Genomic DNA, 15,495 nt, shown 5'->3' with positions numbered 1-15,495 from the left:
TAAGAGTTTCTAGAACCTACAACCAAAATAATATAGTAATAAGAGAGAGAAGGGGGAGGAAGGGAATTTAATAAAAAAAGGGAGGCGAAAAAAAGAGAGATATTACAAGTGAGAGAAAGGGGAGGGGGTTTTAATTAAAAAAAAAGAGATTTGATCAAGAAAGGTAAATTCGAGAAGTCCTTCGGAGGTTCGAAGCCTCTCGAAGTGACAACCAAAATAATATAGTAGTAAGATAAGATAAGATGAAATAAAAAAATTAATATAAATAATTTGGAAGAAAAAGCTCTTATGGGAAAGTACTAGATATCACTTTGTTGGGCCTTCACCCTTATATTAAATCAAAAGGAGACGTAACAGGAAACGATTGGGGTAATTGGGTCCGCCACAAAAAGGACAACATTCGAGAAGAAAAAATCCTGAGTTTGGACAAGTGACACTCTGTACGTGGCAACGAACGGATCGTCCCGCAGAACCGTAAAAAAGCATGAGATCCAATGAGACTGTGCCATGTAGCCAGCCAGCTTGCGAATGAGGGCGCGCCATGTGGCAACGCCTGATACACACTCGCGAGGTGGAAGTGGAAGTCCATCTTGACGAGAGAGAGAGAGAGAGAGAGAGAGAGAGAGAGAGAGATCCAATCTGAGGAAGACGGAGACTGAAAGTTGAAACATGGTGGCCTTCCATCAGCTCTCGTCTTCCCTCGTCGAAAGTAGCAGCGTTCCATTGTCGGTCAGCTTCCTGAGGTAGTCTCTCTCTCCTTCTTTCTCTTATTGTTATCGGTTTCTCTCTTTCAGTTTTTACTGTACTTCTGTTTTTCATGGGTTCCAAAAACCAGTTTTAACATTGCAAGAAGCTCAAATTTTTTACTGTACTCTGTTATTCATGGGTTCCAAAAAACAGTTAACATTGCAAGAAGCTCACCCAAAAGATAATGTTAATCTGCACTTAGATATATCTACAATCTTTCTCAAGCAATTGCTTTCACAGCTTTTTCCCAAGAAGAAGTATGAAATGGTCCTTTGCAGAGTTGGATGATCTAAGAGAGGGTTGTTGAGACAAAGGTGGATTGTTAATTATATCTGGTGTTCAAAATATTATCTCAGTTGACTTCTCAATGCAGCCCAATATGTTCCAACTTCTTAGCTCCAACCATATAAACTATGCAATATCCAATTGTCTACGGATACATTACAGCTTGGTTGAAACTTTGTCCAGTCCACTGCTGTTCAAAGTACTGCCACGGAACCAATGAAATTTTCATGCTCATGGTGGTACCTTCTTGACTGCCCATTTAACTGCACGCTCAGGTTTATACCACCACCTTTAATAGAGGACAACTGCAAAGCGGGCATTGTCGGCATTCTTGAATCTTGTCTGCTACCTTACCAACTTCAGGTCTTATGAGTTTTAGCTGCAGCATTCAAAATCACTCTCTAGCTACCCTTCCAAAAATGTTGAATGTCTTGAAAATGAAATCAATGCATGTAGAAGCAGTGGTTACCACAGCAACATGGTTGTAGCACTCTTTACAAGGCACAGTGTTTCCCATGTGATTCCATTCGCTAGACTGAAAGACCAAAAATCGGCCATTATTTGATTCATGAGTCTTCTCCTAATTTAAGACAGCATGCAGCTGTAGTCAGCCATCTCTTTGATGAGGCTGGTCATTGTGTTGGGTTATTTGTTTGTTGCTAGCAGCACAACATTTGGACTTAGTTGCTCAATGCCATGCAATAATCAGTATAAGTTTCAGCATAATTTTGGTCTCAATTGCAAAGTGTTCATTCTCAAGCAAGACAAGATTTGTGAAGTCCTAAGTCTTCAAGTATGCTACTTCAGGTCTAGTTTGAACAAGTCAGTTTTTTCACGAGGACTGCATTGGGTCCCTTCCACTGAACAGGTGTGTGCTGAGTCAATGACAACTGCTCTTTTTAATTCTTGCACACATTAAGAGGATGCTAACGAGTTACTTCTTACTGTTTCGTTGGATATTTAGGCAACTTGGATCTAATAAATATGTTTGTGCTAACAAGCTATTGCTGGATTTTATTGCTGCACACATGAAGAAAATCCTAACAAGTTACAGCTTATTCTTTTGTGGGATGTTCAGGCAACTTGGGTAGTTCAGAAAAAGCCATTTCAACAGGTAATGCATCTTTTGTTCTTCAGCCTGTCCATTGCTTTAAAATATAGAACTTGAGCATCTGCTCCCAATCTTTTCTAATGCTGGTTTTGTACTAGGATTGTCCTGACAACTTTTGAGTATCAGATGTCTTGCTTCATATTTGTTGGAGTTCATAAAGGAATAAACACCACCGTAGAATCTATTTTGAGTCCCTCTTGACCCAGACAGGGTCTACAGTTTCCCAAGCCAACAGGATCAGTGAGTTTTAGGTGGAATCGCTGAAGTTTGTGAAGGATAGGTTGAAACGTTCAAGTTACACTGGGCAGGTTAATAAGCATAGGGGAGAGATCATCTACAAAGGGAGAGCAAAGGTAAAAGCAATTGGCTCACAAATACACAGAGTCAACAGTTTTGAGGTTTGGCCCTATTGTCAAACCTGATGTCCCCATGAAGCTTCTTCTTTTGCTTAGTTTTACAATGCATGAGGTATTTGGTGTGTATTGGTTTGAAGCCCTAAGTTGAATGACTACCAAGGGAAGTCCTGGGTGAGCCATAGCCAGAGATGCTTGATGAGGTAGAGATGGTTGTATTGGAGTATCCTTCTCCACCAACAGAAGCTTGGTGTAGATCATAAGATGAGACTGTTTCTCGCGAAGTTCCTCTTTGGGCCACATGAAGCACTATTGATATACGAAGGGTTTTGGACAGGCAGACAATGTCAGGAAGGGATGTCATGAAGTATGTGATTTTACAGCAGGAAGTTTTAATGGTCTGTGTTCTGGGTGGCATTCCAACCCAAGGCCTCCTCCCCATGAACAACTATTTACTTTGTTGAATGCTAGAGATCTTGTACACCTGGAGTACCTTAGGGTTGTACTTTCATCCCATCATTCTCACATTAGTAGACATTACATTCCAGCACTCTCTCTTTCCTGCTGTTCGCTGTTCATTGTGAGTGTGTGTGCAGCTGAGCATCGATCCCACAGAAAGGTATACAATGCTGCAAATAAATGAAATTCTCAAATTACTGCAAAGTACAATGTGCACCTGAGATCTTGAGCAAATGAATGTGTTCAAAGGATGGTGAGAACACAATGCAGAAGGCAGGATCATGCTGTAATTCAATGATGACAAGGCAGCATGATAATTGATTCTAGGAGGTTAGGGGCCAGAGGAGGTGATGCTGGAAATCTTGGAATGTGGGCCTTTTATAGTTCCTGGCAGTCCCTAAAGCAACTGAACTATCAGGTCTAATCTGTCTTGCTGCTGGCCTGTTGCCAATAAGTTGCCTGTTCACTCTCTGCTGTCTGTGTGTGGTCAGGGCTATTGGCTATGTCATTGGTAGAAACTGTTTGAATGCCGGTCACAATAAATTGGCACATGATTTCTTTCCCCATATCACTCTCTCTCTCACTCTCTCTCTCTCTCTCTCTCTCAGATGCACGATATTGTACTTATATCTAACTCACCTAAGGGAGTAAATAGACACTTGGATGCACACACAGCTTTTTGCAAAGATAGAGACCTTAAGGTGAACCTTGGGAAAAATAAAGTTATGGTATTTAACACTTCAGTTGCTTGGGTGACAAGAGCACCAATTTACTTTTGATGGAGAGCCAATGGAGATGGTCAGGCCGTATGTTTATTTGGGGGTCACATTGAAGGGACCACAGTTCTCTCGGGGAGAGACATGAGAGGCTCATTTGGCAAAAGCATATGCAGCCTTACATGCATTGGAGAGGCAATGTGCTCCCATACAATTTCATGAACCACGCACCAAATTGTGGCTTTTTGACACCTTGGTACATCCACACCCCTATATGGGGAGGCTATTTGGGGTTGGAGTCTCTTCCACATGAGGAGACAGCCTTGTTAGCAGTCATGCTTGTCATGCCTTGTCATCTCCTGCCTGTGAGCCTCAGTCTGAGTCAGACGAGGACATTAGGAGCCCTGACATGTCTGTCATGTGTTATGATGGGGGAGGCTAGTCACTCTCGACTGGCTGTCTTAGGTTGTGTATTTCTTTTTGGCCTCTTTTAGTGGGCAGCCACTGGCTGCCCGGCCACTTTTTTGGTCATTGTTATGGGGCGCCCATTTTAGGGCACTTTTAGGGTTTGCGCCCATTTTAGGGTTAGGGTTAGGGTTTGTCCGTTGCCTATTTATTGGCAGCCCCCCTCCCCACTTGATCACTTGTCTTCTTGCAGATTCTGACACTCCTTCTCCCCCGTGGTGGTGCTGCCATCATCATCAGCCTGATCTGGTGCCCTCACTGATGCTTCGGGCTGCGTGCAGGGACTGATCAGTCCATTTCAGTGTATTCAGCATTCATTTCAGTCAGTGCAGATTTCTCTTCCTTATTTTCTGCTTTCTCTCTCTCTCTCCCTCCGTGTTCGTATTTCCTCTTCCGCAGCGCACTCTCACAAGCCTTTGGGAGACCAAGATGGACTAGAGAAGGAATACTATGAAGGGTGGGAGCATATGGAAAGACCATTGGTTATGATGATCTCACGTATGATATGAGTGAAGAGCTTGACCCCACATGAGATTATCAGAGCTGAGTTGGGAGCATCACCCATGGTGGTTGAGACCTTGGAGGCAGTGACTTTCATACATAGACTACGGGAGCTCCCCTAAGATAGATACCCATAGCTAGCCGTGGCCTCTTCTAGATAGCTAGCAATAAATGGTGACAAACATTGTTGGTATGCTTAGATGAGTCATGGATGAGTTTACATGGGCTGCAGATTGAGAGACTACCCTCCCGACTATAGCTTGGATTGCCCTACACTTGACCTAAGCTGATCAGAGCTGAACCATGTGATTAAAGCAAACATATTGAAGTTAGATATGGGGAAGACTTGGATTTGACCCCCCTCCCCCCATGGCACGAGGTGTTGGGAATAAAGGGCCATCGTGCCTTTTATATGTGCACGGGTGTGAACACACCCATAGCACATTGGTACTTTTATATATATCTATCTAAAACCTAAAGAGGTATACTAATCATTGTACCGAACATCAAGTATTGTGCTCACTCTCCTTTCTACGGCTCTCTACTCTCTGTGTGTGTTATCCATCGCGTTCACACTCAGCTCCGTCAGGCTTCGTCAAACTGGTATTAGAGCTGATGGTTCACGCAGGTAGCCGCAACATTGATAGTCGTAGACAGTAGTCGTCAACTGCAGTCGACAACCACAGTTGGTGCTCAAGCACTAGTTATGGGCAGCGATAGTAGTCAGGCCCGGGTGGCTAACAGGTAGTGCAGGCAGGCATTAGACAATGGCCAGATGGTGGTCAACTGGACGAGACTTGCACGTAGCGCGATAGTCGAGAGGACTGACGAAGGCCAAGTGGCGGGTGACAGGATACGGAGGCCACGTGACTGATGGGTTGCACGACTGGCAAATGGGGCTGGACGGATTGACGAAGGTGTGTGTGGTGGGCGAGAGGATTGACAAAGGCCAAGTCGACAAGGTCAGGGCTGACGGGAGCCAGATGGGTAGGTCAATGGCCCTTTTTAATAAATTTGAAAATTTCAGTTTTTATTCCTTCTCTTCCGGGTGTTCACATGCATAAGCACAGATCATAAATCTCTGCAAATTTGCCCGTGAATTTTGGGGCTTTTCACATCTTAGTGAAACTTTTTCAATTTCACTGAAATTTGTGCACACCAGACCCGAGAAATTTGGGGATTTGTCCAGATTTGATGTGAGCAAGACACAACAGTGATATTTGTCTCAGAAATTGCAAGAATTTGTGACATTTTGTCTCCGACATTTGGGGCTTTTCATGTACATGCAAGAATTGGGCTGAAATTTACCCAATTCTCGACATTGATGCACATTGGATCCCGTGCAATTCGGGGCTTTTGCTGTTTGGGCGATATTTGTACGCTATTTGGTCATTTTATGTACATGCGGGTTTAATTCCATGCAATTTGGACATCTAGCACTTGGAAAAATTTGGGGGTTTTGCTGAAATTGCTCTATTTTGGCAAAATTGGCCTATTCTATACATGTCAGAGACAATGCAGATGTATGGTTGATGCTTTGAGCACAAAAATTTTGGGGCTTTTGACCGTGCGTGTCCAATTTTGTGCCCATGGGTGCATGTACAACAGAAATTGCAGCTAAAATTTGGGACTTCTCATGTAATGTGATGTATTTGTCCTTGGAATAGCTGTAATCAGTTGTGGAGTGCTGTAGCACAAAGTTTAGTGCTTCTGAAAATTTATTTGAAGATCTGAAATTTCTGCATTGTGGTTATTTATTGCTGGTTGGTACTTGTTTGTACCTGGGTCACTTGTGTGACAGTTTGGGTTTGCATTTGCTGAATTTTTTGGTCACATTTGGGCTGAAAATCATGGCTGGCAGCAGTGACAGCAGTCATCTCATGCACATTAAGAAGCTTGAAGGAGCACATAACTTGGCAGTTTAGCAAAAACAGTGTTATAGTATCGTGTTGCAGAAAAAGCAGGCAAGGCCCATTAAGACCAAAGGGGCAAAGCCCGCAATTTGGAATAGGAAGACTGGGATGAGTTAAATGAGCTCACACGCTCAACCATCGAGCTATCGATTTCTAATGCCTTGCCGTTTAACATTGAAGGTTTGGATTCTGCCTATGCTATTTAGACTCTACTGGAAGAACTGTATGCCTAGAAGAGTGCTGTAAGCAAAGTTTATTGGCTGATAAAGCTTATGGATTTGCGTATGAAAGAGGGTACGGCAATGTCTACTCACTTGAGTTAGTTTAACTCCATTTTCAGCCAGCTAGTCACCTTGAAGTTCATGATTGATGAAGAATTTAAGGCTATGTTCTTGCTTTGCACTCGGCTAGAAGTTGGGATACATGTAGGACTGCTATGAGCAATTCTAATGCGATCCTTTTGTATGCTAATGTAGACAGTGCTCTACTCATGGAAGAAATGAATTGGCAAAACAATGCATCCAGTAAGTCTTCCAATGCTTTGCATACTAGGGGCAGATCACAACCGAAAGGCAGATCTGATAGCGAGGGACGCCATAAATCACGTGGTAAGGATGTTGAATGCCATCATTGTGGCAAGAAGGGTCACTTTAAACGTGATTGCTACAAATGGAAGAAAGAGAAAAGAAAGGGCAAGAAGAAAGATGATGGCAAGGAAGAGAAGAAAGAGAGTTAGCCTAAGAAGAGCAATGTTAAAATTGAAGAGGTGAATGTAGTCACTCATGACAGTGATAGTGGGAATGACGTACTCTTTGTCTCTTTACACTTTAGTAGTACACATGCTTTACTTACAGATACGGATGATGACATGCATACTTGGATTCTAGATTCAGGTGCTTCTTTTCATGTTAACCCTAATCGTGAGTGGTTTTCTAACTATACAGGGGGTCGACATGGTGTTGTCCATCTTGGGGACAACTATGTATGTGACATTGTAGGTATTGGCAGTGTGCAGTTGCAGTTTCAGCATTGTTCTGTCTTCACACTTTAGCATGTACGGCATATATCTCAGCTTAAGAAGAGCTTTATTAGCACAGGGCAGCTAGATGACAATGGATTTCATACCATCTTTGGTGATGGGAAATAGAAGATCTGTAAGGGATCTAGAGTGATTGCCAGAGGTTGTAAAAGTGATACCTTGTATCCTCTCCATGTATCTAGTGTGGGTGACCATGTTGTTGCCGTGATTGAGCAGCCAAGTGTTTCTTTGTGGCATGGCCAGTTGGGACACATGAGTCAAACTGGCATGAAAGTGCTTTCTAGTTTGGGTTACTTGCCTTGTTTTCGTTATGCTGATTTTGAGCATTGTGATCATTGTGTTTATGGTAAACATGCACAGATGTCTCATAAGAGTCTCTTTCACTGAAATCTTCTTCTCTAGAGTTAGTACATTCCGATGTATGTCAGATGCTAGGGTTATCTTTAGGGAAATACTTTGTCATCTTTGTTGATGATGCTACACGAAAGGTATGGGTTTATCCTATTCGTAGCAAAGACGAAGTGCTTGACAAGTTTCAAAAATTCTTGTAATTGGTTGAGAATCAGAATGATAAGACACTTAAGTGTCTTCGCTCTGACAATGGTGGGGAATATGTGTCCAAGGCCTTTCAGGCATTTTGTGACAGCAAAGGGATAAAGAGGGAGCTCACTGCCCCTCATAATCCACCCCAAAATGGTGTTGTAGAGTGCATGAATCGGACCATTCAAGACAAGGTCCGTACAATTCTGTCACATGCTGATTTACCTTATGGTTTTTGGGCGGAGGCTGTTATGACAGTCGTACACTTGATTAATCGGTAACCAAATAGGTCTTTTGGGGGGGGGGGGGGGGAGGGGAGTTCCCCAAGAAGTGTGGTCGGGCAAGCCACCTTCATATGCACACTTGAAAGTGTTTGGCTGCGAAACATTTGTGCACATATGGAACGAAGAACGCAACAAACTTGAGCCAAAGTCCTAAAAATGTACTTTCCTAGGATATGGTGATGAAGGTGAAATGGGGTATAGATTATGGGATCCCAAGAAAAGAAAAGTAGTACGCAGCAATGATGTTATCTTCCAGGAAGATCACATGCACAAACAGCCCGAAAGAACAGAGGAAGTCCGTAGGGTTGTATTTCGGGAAGAAATTCCTTTTGGACAGCAAAATGTGCCCGATGTACAGCAGCAAATACCTGCTGTAAATGAATTTGCAAATGCAGAAAATAATGCTGAAAATGATCAGCCAACCATTGCCCATAATGATGAGCCACTAGATGTGCAGGAACAGCTAGGACAGCAAGCTGTTAATGCTGATTTGCTGGCTGAAATTCCAGGACAGCAAGCTGAAAATGGAAATTTGCAGGCTCAACAGCCATCAAACAATGATCATTGGGTTCGGAGATCGTCTAGGGCTACTAGACAACCTGATAGATTCATTCCTGGTGCAAACAATGTGGCTGATTATGTCATGTTGATAGATTGGTGAACTGTCTTGCTTCCAAGAAGCAATGGACAGACAGGACAGCAAGAAATGGTATAAAGCCATGTTGTCAGAGATGGACTCTCTTGAGAAAAACGACATTTGGGACTCGGTGCAATTGCCTAAAGGGTAGAAAACCCTTCCATGCAAATGGGTTTACAAGATGAAGGTCACTTTTGGTTCCTCACCAAAGTACAAAGCACGATTGGTTGCGAAGGGGTACAAGTAGGAACATGGAGTTGACTTTGATGAGATCTTCTCTCCTATAGTCAAGATGACTATATGGAGAACCTCTTTGGGCTTTGGTTGTAGGTGAAGATATGGAGCTCATACAGATGGATGTAAAGACTGCATTCTTACATGGTGATTTGCATGAAGACATATATATGTAGCAGCTTGAAGGGTTTGTGGCAAAAGGAAAAGAGAAGATGATATGTAAACTCAAAAGGAGTTTGTATGGGCTGAAATAAGCACCAAGAGAATGGTATCATAAGTTTGATACATTTATGCAGTCTCAAGGTTGTCATAGAAGTCAAGTGGATCATTGCTTGTACACCAAAAAGGCAGCAGATGGCAGCTTGATTATCTTGGTTTTGTATGTTGATGACATGCTGATTGCTGGCAGGGATACTCGTGCCTTGGACTCACTGAAGCAAAGTCTTCATGGCAACTTTGACATGAAGAAACTTGGTGATGCAAATCACATTGTTGGCATGCGAATACTCAGAGATAGATCAAAAGGATGACTCTATCTATCTTAGCAGGAGTATATCTCAAAGGTTTTGCAGCGTTTCAATATGGAGGGGGGGGGGGGGGAAACAATTGGGGAAAACTCACAATGGGAGTGGTTAGCAGATACATGGCAAACCTTGGTAAAAAGCATTGGGAAGCAGTGAAAGGTATTATGAGATACCTCAAAAGCACAAAGAATTTGTGCATCTGCTTTGGAAAGCAAAAGGCATTTGTCATTGGCTTTACGGATGTAGACTATGCTGGTCATGTGGACTGCAGAAAGTCCACTTCTGGGCATGTGTTTACCTTCACAGGAGGAGCAGTCTCTTGGATCTCCAGGCTACAAAAGTGTGTTGCATTGTCTACTATAGAGGCAGAGTATGTGGCTGCCATGGCAAGCAAGGAGGCTTTATGGCTTTCACGTCTGGTGGGAGAGCTTGGCATTACAGAGTTACCTGTTCTCCATTGTGATAGTCAGAGTGCTATCATGCTAGCACGGAATCTCGTCTTTCATGCAAAGACGAAGCACATACAGGTGAAGTATCACTTTATTAGAGATGTACTTGACAGCAAGAGTATTGAGCTTGTCAAAGTGCATACGAATGATAATCCTGCAGATCTTCTCATGAAGGGTCTTCCAGCAGAGTGGTTTGCTCATTGCCGACAGATGATGGGAGTTGGATAGGTATATGTATTTCAGCTTTGTACATACCTAGACTTAGCTGATTCTTTTCTCCTCTCAAGGCACATTGCCTTTAGGTGGGAGGTTGTTGGGAATAAAGAGCCATCGTGCCTTTTATATGTGTACGGGTAGCACATTTGTACTTTCATATATATCTATCTAAAACCTAAAGACGTACACTAGTCATTGTACCAAACATCAAGTGTCATGCTCACTATCCTTTCTGTTGCTCTCTACTGTGTGTGTGTGTTATCCGTCGCGTTCACTCTGAGCTCCGTCAGGTTCCGTCACGAGGATGGCATGCTTTGTGCTAGTGCTGATTTTTACTCTTAGCTGAGAAATTACGGCAATATGTTTTCATATAGTGAGATATACTCGAGTAGTGATGATGCCTCTTAGTATGAACATTCATATAGGAATGAAGGAAATGCAATGCTTTGACCTTGGACAAGGCTCAGACCATAGACAACAAGCTGAAAATGTTGTTGTTGGGCAAGATCCACAACCTTCGGGGCTTAAGGAGGCTAATGACGAGCAAAGTGAAGAGGAATTCGATGACCAGTTCAAGAATCGGATGAGAACAACAGCAAATCTCTTTGCTCAATTGGCAAAGGGTCCTCAATTTACCCAATTTTTGAATGCTCCAAAGAAGGACAACAAAGGCAAGAAGAAGAAGATGTCTTTTACACCTTCGGGACAGCAATATACACCGAAGATAATGCCAAACCTTTCATTTGAAGATCCCAAAGATGTTAATGAAGTGAAACACTTGGTATCTATGAGGCAAGGAATGCAAATGCAAGGCCATCTCGGAAGTGCCAATCCAATGGATTTTGGATAGCGGGGCATGCATGATATGATGGGGCAGCTAGGATATTTTGGCCAAAGCACGATTTTTCATGCTATGGTTGGACAAGGACTGCTTACAGGAATGTATGGCACAAATCCCTAGGTATGCAACAACCAATGCATGGTGTGCAAGGCCCAATGTATTTAGGTATGACTGGAAATATGCAAAACCCTATGTATGGCAGTATTGGCTTGATGCCTAGGGCACAAAGTAGCACGCTTGGTATTGCATCTGCACCCCTGAATGCTTATGGGGCTCAAGAAATGAATGTTGGTCATGCAAATGCTCCGTTTGGCATTGGTTTTGATATAAATTCAGCAAATGCACCCTTTTTACAGCAACCAATGTATGACAACTTGATACCCAAAGGGGAAGCAAAAGACTATGATGAGGGTGGAAAAGCAGTGAAGTTTGAGTCCTTCAATGGTGTACAAAATAGGTTGAAAGCTTTCACTTTCATTTAGTAGTTTAATGCAGCCTATTCAGAGGGGAACTTCACGGAGTCCTCGAAGATTCGAAAGGTAGCCACTTTCTTGAAAGGGAATGCATTACAGTGGTGGTCCACTCTTTTGATGCAAGGTAGAACATTGTCAATGTGGGTACAATTCAAGCAAATGTTTGTATCGAATTAGTTGACAAGTACCTTTGAGGTGGACATTATGATATCCTGGAATAAGTTGGATGCTAAGGAATGTAAGAATTTGGAGCAATATAATAAGAAGTTTTGGGATGCATTGCTGCCTATTACTTCTTATCGCCCCATCCCCTTCATGAGCAAGTGGAAAAATATGTTTGTGGGCTACTCAAAGGAATCATGGATTTTTGCATTAAATCCATTGTGTCTAACATGTCTCAGTTCATAGAGACTGCTGCTACAACCGATGCTTTGCTGCATGGGAAGGATTCGGACTTCCTGGAGAGTGGGGAGAAGCCAAATAAAAAGTTGTTTAAGGCTGAGAAAAGGGGCAGATATGAAAAATAGCGTGAAAAGTGGCCAAAACAACAAAGAAAGGGCTCGAAAACATTGGCACAACGTAGGGAATTGATGGTTGCAAATAAATGTTTTATTTATGAAGAGAAGGGCCACATTACAAGGGATTGTGCCAAAAGGCAGCAAGCTCAAAAATCGGAAAATTAGGGAGATTCTAAAGGAAAGAATTCCAAAATATCAGTGGGATTGGTGCCCGATGTTGTTAGTGATCAGCCCAATGATGATACTACTAAGTTGTGCTGAGCATGGGGCAAAATTAGGGATCAACATGCATTGATTTTCTTTGATAATGGTGCACGAGCCAACTTCATCTGTGTTGACATGGCCACTCGTCTAGGCATTAGAGAGGATGAGATGGGACCCATGGGGAAGTTGGAATGGCATGTAAAGGCCATGCAAAGCCCATCGCACCGCCCATTGGAAAGCTTTGGTTGTATATACAAGGATATGTGGATAGTGAAGAGTTCTTCATTGCTCCACTTGAGAGTTGTGATGTATTGCTTGGTATACCATGGTGTCACCGTATGCATGCAATGATTGATTCCCATGCAAAAATGGTCATTATTGAGCGTAAGGGAAAGGTACTTACACTTGATGTAAAGCTGAAAGGTGATTTTGTCCCTGTTATATCTGTAGATGCCATTTCTTACGTAATGAAAAATTATCTTTCAACGTACTTAGTTTTTACTAAGGATAAAGATGATAGTGAGAACGCTGGGACCAAGTCTAAGTTAGAGAAGGATCGCATGTCATTTCTGAAAATGTATCCTGATTGTTTCTCTTAGTTACTTCCAGGGCAGCTACCACCTGAAAGGCGAGAAGATCATGCTATAGATCTTATTCCTAAAAGTAGCCCACCTAATAAGCTACCCTACAGAGTCAGTGCAGTCCAATAGGAGGAGATTATGAGTTAGGTAAATGAGTTGTTAGAAAAAGTGTTGATTCAGCCTAGCTTATTTCCTTTTTGTTCTCCAGTGCTTTTGATGGTAAAAAGAATGTTGTGGCCAATGCACTATCACGTAAGCCACAAATTTTAGCTGTAAGCATGGTTTATCACATTGAGTTGGATGCCATGAAAGAGCAATATGTTATTGATTCAAACTTTGCTAATGTTTATGATTAGCTTTGCAATGGCCAAAGGCATGAACACTTTGTGCTAAGAGATGGATTTCTAATGATTCATGGACGACTGTGTGTCACAAAGCAGTTAAGGGCTAGAGTTATCATTGAAAGCCATGCTTCTTTGTATGCAAGACACAGAGGTATTAATGCCATGGTCAAGGCAATGAAGCATTTCTTTTATTGGTCAGTTGTGAGGCATGATGTAGAACAATTTGTTAAGACATGCATTGTATGCTAGAAGGTAAAACATGATTGGCAAAAGATACCGGGTTTGTTGCAACCCTTGCCTATTCCAAATAGGCCTCGGCAGAGCATTGCAATGGACTTTATTTTTGAGCTTCCTAAGATCCTACATGGAATGATGGGATACAAACTATCATTTGTAGGTTTAACAAACAAGCCCATTTCATTCCGGTGAGGAAGAAAATAAAGATTGATTATATGACACGATTGTGTTTGCAGCACATCTTTAAGTATCATGGTATGCCAGACTGGATCATTAGTGATTGAGACCCCCGGATGACCAGGTTATTTTGGAAGGGGTTGTCTGAGAATATGGGTACTACGTTGAAATTCTCATTATCCTTCCATCCACAGATAGATGGTCAATCTGAGGAAGCAAATTTCACAGTGTTAGATCTTTTGAGGTGCTATGTTTGAGTGAGTTTGCTTACAACAACACAATGCATAGTTCTACAGACAAAGCTCCAGTTGAGGTGGTTGAAGATGGCAAGAAGCTACCACCTATTCTGTAAACTAAGGATAAGATCTTTGAGGTTGATTGTTATGTGGAAAACTTGGATATAACCTATGCAAAGATAAAATATGCACTTCAGAGATTGCAAGAAAAGAAAAAGAGGGTCATTGATTGCTACAAATGTGCTCTACAGCTTGCAGAGGGTGATTATGTATTGCTGTGTTTTGAAAAGGCAAGGCTGAAAAATGTGAAAGAAAGAGAAAGATTGTATCCGATGTTTAGTATGAGATACTATGGGATCTTCTTGGTATTAGAGAAGATCAGGGATGTGGCATATCGGCTGAAATTACCTCCACGTTGGTGGATACACAATGTCGTTTATGTTAGTTTATTGTTCATGGTGATGTGCTATAGGATATGCTTGTTGAAATTTTACCTGAGGTTGAGGACTGGATGAGATTTTCGTACTCGAGCAAATTTTGGCAGATAAGGAAAGAAATGTCAAAGGTAAAGTTTCTAGGAGATACTTCGTGAAATTTCAGAATTATTCACCAATGGATGCCAAATGGATGGAAGAGGATGACTTGGCAGACCATCTCGGCTGTTGCAGCTTTACCTAGATGCCTTTCAGTTAGAGCCAACTTTAGTTCGGGCTTTGTCGGGTTTAGTAGAGCAATGGTCCGGAGTATTGTCTAATGCTCAAGGGAAAGGTAGCACTTCCACTCCTCCAATTATGGAAAAGCTCTCGTATGTAGTGGTCCGGAGTATTGTCTAATGCTCAAGGGGAAGGTAGCACTTCCACTCCTCCAGTTATGGAAAAGCTCTCGTATGTAGTGGATCTTGGATGTATTTAGCATGCATCCAAGATACTACGCTGATAGTATGTTTGCCATGAGGTCACTACTTAATGTACTAGTCATTGTGAGATATATGTAGATGAGTATGAGTTTCACTTGGGCACTGCAACTATAGTTTGCATAAGCTTATGATAAAATTGGCATGAATTTCGCCTCAATTTTGAGACAAATTTTTTGATCGGTTTCAGCTCAAAATTTTATCATCTTGAGAACTGTTTATGGTCACTTTTGGGATCAGTTTTGCATCAGTTTTTGCATTGATTGCTGGTCAGTTTTTGCAATGAGTTTGTGATCAGTTTGGGGTCACATTTGCAGTAGTTTGTGATAAGTTCTCAGATCAGCAAGCGATCAGTTTATGATCAGATTATGCTCAGTTTTCAATGGTTTACATCTGGTTTCATGGGCAATAGCATATGTTATGACACCAGTGATGTTTTAGCCATGGTTTATGCTTGGTTATGCTATGCTATGGTTTGATTTTGCCAGATGAGTTGAG

The 15,495-nt window shown here is 42.1% G+C and overlaps 1 protein-coding gene across 3 annotated transcripts in view; it reads left to right on the top strand.

Moving 5' to 3' along the window:
- Positions 1-449: 449 nt before the first annotated feature.
- Positions 450-15,495, top strand: part of LOC148010713 (phosphoglucan phosphatase DSP4, chloroplastic-like) — a 56,628-nt gene continuing 41,582 nt past the window's right edge. Inside the window, exons 1-3 of one of the 3 annotated variants that reach the window (XM_087672285.1) lie at positions 450-743; positions 1,840-1,900; positions 2,111-2,146. In XM_087672285.1, the coding sequence (XP_087528411.1) occupies positions 670-743; positions 1,840-1,900; positions 2,111-2,146 (171 nt within the window). In that variant the 5' untranslated portion in view covers positions 450-669. The remainder of the gene's footprint in view (positions 744-1,839; positions 1,901-2,110; positions 2,147-15,495) is intronic. The other 2 variants (XM_087672286.1, XM_087672284.1) reach the window with 2 other exon arrangements.

Source organism: Lygodium microphyllum, chromosome 29 (genome assembly GCF_053477565.2).
Source record: "Lygodium microphyllum isolate KBCC chromosome 29, Lygodium_microphyllum_v1.1.10, whole genome shotgun sequence".
NCBI classification, from domain to species: Eukaryota; Viridiplantae; Streptophyta; class Polypodiopsida; order Schizaeales; family Lygodiaceae; genus Lygodium; species Lygodium microphyllum.
Note: the sequence above shows the minus strand (reverse complement) of the source record. Positions and strands in the feature narration are given on the sequence as shown.